Source organism: Chiloscyllium plagiosum, chromosome 48 (assembly GCF_004010195.1).
Source record: "Chiloscyllium plagiosum isolate BGI_BamShark_2017 chromosome 48, ASM401019v2, whole genome shotgun sequence".
Taxonomy (NCBI): Eukaryota; Metazoa; Chordata; class Chondrichthyes; order Orectolobiformes; family Hemiscylliidae; genus Chiloscyllium; species Chiloscyllium plagiosum.
The window spans coordinates 2344776-2350675 of record NC_057757.1 but is presented as its reverse complement, the minus strand read 5'-3'; the positions used below and the strand labels follow the sequence as shown (position 1 = coordinate 2350675).

The following is a 5900-nucleotide window of genomic DNA, read 5'->3' as shown; positions in this document are numbered from 1 at the left end:
AAGGAGACCAGAATTGCACGCAATATTCCAACAGTGGCCTAACCAATGTCCTGTACAGCCGCAACATGACCTCCCAACTCCTGTACTCAACACTCTGACCAATAAAGGAAAGCAGACCAAACATGCCCTGAAATATATGGACAATGTTCACCTCGATAACACTGCCTTCGGAGCCAGTTCCATTCCCTCACTGCTGTCTGGGGAAAGAAGTGGTTTGTGTGTCTCTGACTCTTAATACCCTCTTCTCCTTTCTATGTCCATTGAGACTCTTACTGGGACAGTAGCCCAGTGGTAAAGCCACTAGATTAATAACCCAGAGGCCTGGACTGATCATCCGGAGTCATAAGTTCAAATCCCAACAGGTAAATTTGAAATTCATTTAATTAATGTATTTGGAAGAAAACACTGAAATGATGACCGTGAAGCTTTGCATTGTCATCGGACTAATGCACATAGGGAAGGAATTCTGCTCTTCCTCTCCAAACCCTCAGTGATATGGCTGATTCCTACCTGCTCTCACTTATAACCCTAGCAAGCCACTGAGTTAGAGTCATAGAGGTCTGCAAACACTGAGAAAGGGCCCTTTGGCCCATCAAATCTGTGTTGGTTATAAACAACCACCTGACTACTCTGAATAAAAACTGAAAGAACTACTGATGCTGTAAAACAGAAGTTGCTGGAAAAGCTCAGCAGGTCTGGCAGCATCTGTGAGAGAGAAATCAGTGAATGTTTCAGGTCCAGTAACCCTCCTTCAGTACCTAACTGTTCTAATCCCATTTCCCAGTCCTTGGCCCACATCCTTGACACCGCAAGTGCACATCTGAATGCTTATAAATCTTAAGAGGGCAATTAGAGATGAACAATAAACACACCGGGAACATTTTATTCAGTTCTGTCAGCGAAAAGTCTGGCCACTTTCCAGATTAAGCCATGATTGATTTCAGGTTCCGTCGATGGACTACCATCGTCAATGTTCCCACTAAGTTGCGCTGGGAAGCTCCACGCACGTCAGTTGCAATGGAGATTTGTACAGAAACAAAAGCCGAACTTGCCGGAAAAACTCAGCAGGTCTGGCAGCATCTGTGGAGGGAGAAAGCAGAGTTGACTTTTTGGGTCTAGCAACCCTTCAGAACAGGATTTGTTAACTGTTCCTGGTGTGTCTCCATGCCGACCATAGTCCCACCAAGCAGCACCTTCCTCTCGTGTTGTATACACTGTCCTCTCGAAATGTGGTTTTCTTGTGTTGAGTCCTGACAAGCATATGGCAAATAGGTTATACTCACTATTCCTTTCCAGCATTACTATCGAGAGTCAAAGAGCTGTACAGCATGGAAACGGACCCTTCGGTCCAGCTCGTCCATGCCGACCAGATAACTGAAATTAATCTAGTCCCATTTGCCAGCACCCGGCCCATATCCCTCCAAACCCTTCCTATTCATATACCCATCCAGATGTCTTTTAAATGTTGCAATTGTACCAGCCTCCACCACTTCCTCTGGCAGCTCATTCCATACACACACCACCCTCTGAGTGAAAAGGTTGCCCCTTAGGTCTCTTTTAGATATTTCCCCTCTCACCCTAAACCTATGCCCTCTATATTTGGACTCCCCCACCCCTGGGAAAAGGTACTGAAGAAGGGTTACTGGACCTATCCATGCTCCTCATGATTTTATAAACGCTCATTCCATACATGTGTCATCCTCTGTGTGAAAACGTTGCCCCCTCAGGTGCCTTTCCCCTCTCAGCTGAAACCTATACCCTCTAGTTGTGGACTCCCCCACCCCAGGGAAAAGACTTTGCCTATTTACTCTATCCATGCCCCTCATGATTTTATAAACCTCTATAAGGTCACCCCTCAGCCTCCGACGCTCCAGGGAAAACAGCCCCGGCCTATGCAGCCTCTCCCTGTAGCTCAAATCCTCCAACATCCTTGTAAATCTTTTCCGAACTCTTCCAAGTTCCACAACATCCTTGCTACAGCAGGGATCCGTCAGCAATGTTTCTGAAAGGGCCACGACTGGCCGAGTGAGCGGCCTCCTGCTCTGCTGGATCAGCCTTGCAGTCTGTGCTTTCAGGTTGAAACGATTGGAGACGCGTACATGGTAGCATCCGGCCTTCCGACTCGCAATGGGGACCGACATGCGGCAGAAATTGCTAACATGTCCCTGGACATCCTCAGCAGCATCGGCACCTTCAAGATGAGGCACATGCCCGAGGTTCCAGTGCGGATCCGAGTCGGATTGCACTCAGGTACGTCCCGGCTGTCAAACGTTTAGCCTTCTAGATTAGATTACTTACAAGATTAGATTAGATTAGATTACTTACAGTGTGGAAACAGGCCCTTCGGCCCAACAAGTCCACACCGACCCGCCGAAGCGTAACCCACCCATACCCCTACATTTACCCCTTTAACCTAACACTACGGGCAATTTAGCATGGCCAATTCACCTGACCCGCACATTTTTTGGATTGTGGGAGGAAACCGGAGCACCCGGCGGAAACCCACGCAGACCCGGGGAGAACGTACAAACTCCACACAGTCAGTCGCCTGAGGTGGGAATTGAACCCGGGTCTCTGGCCGGGTCTCTGGCGCTGTGAGGCAGCAGTGCTAACCACTGTGCCACCGTGCCGCCCATAAGTCTTTTCTTCAAAGGAGATGGCAGTACATCGTTTATGTCATTGGCAATGTAGAGGCCCGGGCTAATACAGTAGGGACACTGGTTCGGATCCCCCCACAGCATTGGGTGGGATTTAATTTCAGTTAATGGCATTGTGTGGGTCTACCTACAGCATGTGGATTGCAGCGGTTCAAGAAGGGAGCTCATCCCATCTTCTCAAGGACAACTAATGAATACTGGCCCAGCCAGTGATACAAGTGATGGCTAGCACGAGGGCACAGAGCTTTAAATTGAGTGGTGATAGATATCGGACAGGTGTCAGAGGTAGTTTCTTTACTCAGAGAGTGTAGGGGGCATGGAACGCCCTGCCTGCAACAGTAGTAGACTCGCCAACTTTAAGGGCATTTAAATGGTCATTGGATAAACATATGAATGATTAAATAGTGTAGGTTAGATGGGCTTCAGATTAGTTCCACAGGTTGGCGCAAACTTCGAGGGCTGAAAGGGCCTGTACTGCGCTGTCACCTTCTATGTTCTACAAGTGAATGATAAAGAGAAAGGTCAGTGGTTGAAATCCCATCGGATTCTTGCAGGGAAGGAAATCAGCTGTCTTTACCTGGTCTGGCCTGCATGTGACTCCAGAGTCACCGTGATCATGTCAGCTCTTAACCACCCTCTGAGATGATGCAGCGAGCCCCTCAGTTTGAGGGTGATCAGGAATAGGCAACAAATGCTGGCCTTTTCAGTGACAACCACAACCCAGAGGGAAAAGAAAACTAACATTCTGGACAAAAGCTTGGAGGGAGTCGAAAAGAGTGAATTAAAAACAAGAAACAGCTTGCATTTCTAAAATGACAAAAGCAGAAGTTGCTGGAGAAACTCAGCAGGATTGGTAGTGTCTGTGGAGGGAAAACACAGTTAATGTTAACTCTTACACTACAGTAGGTTATGGTCCAATAGGTGTATTTAGAAGTACCAGCTTCCGGAGCGTCACTCCTTCAGCAGGTAGAAGGAGCAGCGCTCTGAAAGCTAATGCTTCCAAATACACCTGTTGGACTATAACCTGGTGTTGTGTGATTTCTAACTTTGTCCACCCCCCAGTCCAACACCGGCACCTCTAAGTCAATGTTAACTCTGTTTCTCTCTCTACTGATGCCGCCACACATGCTGAGTTTCTCCAACAATATCTATTTCTGTTTAAGATTTCCAGCATCGGCAGTTCCTTGTTTTATTTTAGCGCGTTCCTTTAACATCTTTGGGATGTCCCAAAATGCATTACCGCTAGTGAAATACATTTTCCAAGGGGCAGTCACTTAGCAAGTTTTGAGAAGATTTGTAGCTCAGGTTGAGGTTCTGGATGTAGGTTTGCTCACTGAGCTGGAAGGTTCATTTCCAGACGTTTCGTCACCCTACTAGGTAACATCTTCAGTGGGCCTCTGGGCGAAGCACTGTACATGATTCCTACTTTCTGCATGTTTGGGTTTCTTTGGGTTGGTGATGTCATTTCCTGTTCTTTTTCTCAGGGGAGTGGTAGATGTCCAACATATCGAGTTAGACCCCATCTACCATCCCCTGAGAAAAAGAACAGGAAATGGCATTACCACAGGAAATGACATCACCAACCCAAAGAAACCCAAACATATAAGTAGAAAGCAGGAATCATGCACAGTGCTTTGCCTGAAGGTCCACTGAAGATGTTACCTAGTAGGGTGACGAAACATCTGGAAATGAAACTTCCAGCTCAGCGAGCAAACCTACATCTAGGGGAGTCATTGTTGGAACATGGGAAGTATGGCCTCTAGGTAGCAGACAGCAAAACTCCCATGAATAGCAGTGCGGCAGTGACCAGAATTCTTTAGGATATCCGGTGATCAAAGAAAGGCACTATAGAAATGGAAATGTTTAGTTTTAAAAAGTTACCCTGTTTGATAAGGTTTTTGGCAACCCATCCTTACAAATCCACACGTAGTCCATGTTGAATCTTGCTCCAGCGATGCTTCACCATGTGAAAAGCACTATGCAAATGCAAGGTGTTGTTGGAGCAGCTCTTGCGTTTGGTTGCGGGAGGGTGAGCATCCTGCTTCTCTCGCTGAACGACAGACAAACGAAAGGAAAGGACTTTCTGGTGGCGGCTCTCGGTTAAAAGAGTGGAAGAGTGGTGAGCATTAAGGGCACGTCTGAAGGTCTGTTTCTTTTCCCAAGGTCCGTGTGTAGCAGGGGTGGTAGGACTGACCATGCCAAGGTACTGCCTCTTCGGAGACACAGTCAACACTGCTTCACGGATGGAGTCCACCGGCTTGCGTGAGTATTGGGCTCGATGAAGGCGAGGTTTCTCAAGGGCATAGAAGATTCTATTTCTGTGCTGTACATCTCTATGGCTCTATGACCACCATTTTGAAGGAGAGTTTTGAGTGGGGAGTGGAAGGTGGTGGCGAAGAGATGTGGTGGGTTCTCACCCAGGCATCTTGACTCGACCAGCATCACCGAGGATAAACAGTTGATGTGGCCATTCCCACGAGCAGTATAGTAAGATCTTGTTATGGATGAATCGGTTGCCATGGTTACCCTGTTACCTAGGCTGTCATGCACAGTGGGTCTGCTAAGAGTATGAAAGGGGTTCTGAAAATGAACTCACTATTTAATTTTAGTTGCTTTCTGTGTTGGGTTGTTGAGTGGCTATGGTTACAGGAGGAGTGCTACACCTGTCCAAAACAATACCTACCCACTGCCAATCACTAAAGCGACCACTGAGCATCTCACTGAGATAGGACTAAGCCCTTACAGACACTTCCGAAAGGTAGAGGAGTGAGCCCTGTAGAGCACATCCGCAGAGCTCCATCCCATGCCCTGAATCAAATGGTCATGGCCATAAACTCCCTATGAGGCGTTTAGTTCATCTTATGAGGCTGTTGCTTAAGCATCGCTGGGTCAGAGTGCCGGAACTGCCTCCCCAGTAGCACCATGATCATTTAATCATTTAACAGAATTACTGTAATAACTTGCAAACCGTTCAAACCTTTTGATTAGATTCCAGTCTGTAACTCACTCCATGGTATCTGCTTTTCTATATATAAACCATCGTGAACCCCTCAATTAGATTCCGGTCTGTAACTCCCTCCCGGGGTATCTGTTATTCTGTATATAAACCACCCTGAACCCCTCGATTAGATTCCAGTCTGTAACTCACTCCTGGGTATCTGTTATTCTGTATATAAACCACCCTGAACCCCTCGATTAGATTCCGGTCTGTAACTCACTCCCAGGGTATCTGTTATTCTGTAT

General features: G+C 47.1%; 1 protein-coding gene across 4 annotated transcripts in view; it reads left to right on the top strand.

Moving 5' to 3' along the window:
* Nucleotides 1–5900, top strand: part of LOC122544312 (retinal guanylyl cyclase 2-like) — a 73049-nt gene that overhangs the window by 55882 nt on the left and 11267 nt on the right. For 2 of the 4 annotated variants that reach the window (XM_043683469.1, XM_043683468.1), the window contains exons 15-16: nt 2076–2250; nt 4821–4919. In XM_043683469.1, coding sequence (XP_043539404.1) covers nt 2076–2250; nt 4821–4919 — 274 coding nt within the window. Of the gene's footprint in view, nt 1–2062; nt 2251–4820; nt 4920–5900 lie in introns of those variants that run through there. The other 2 variants (XM_043683471.1, XM_043683470.1) reach the window with 2 other exon arrangements.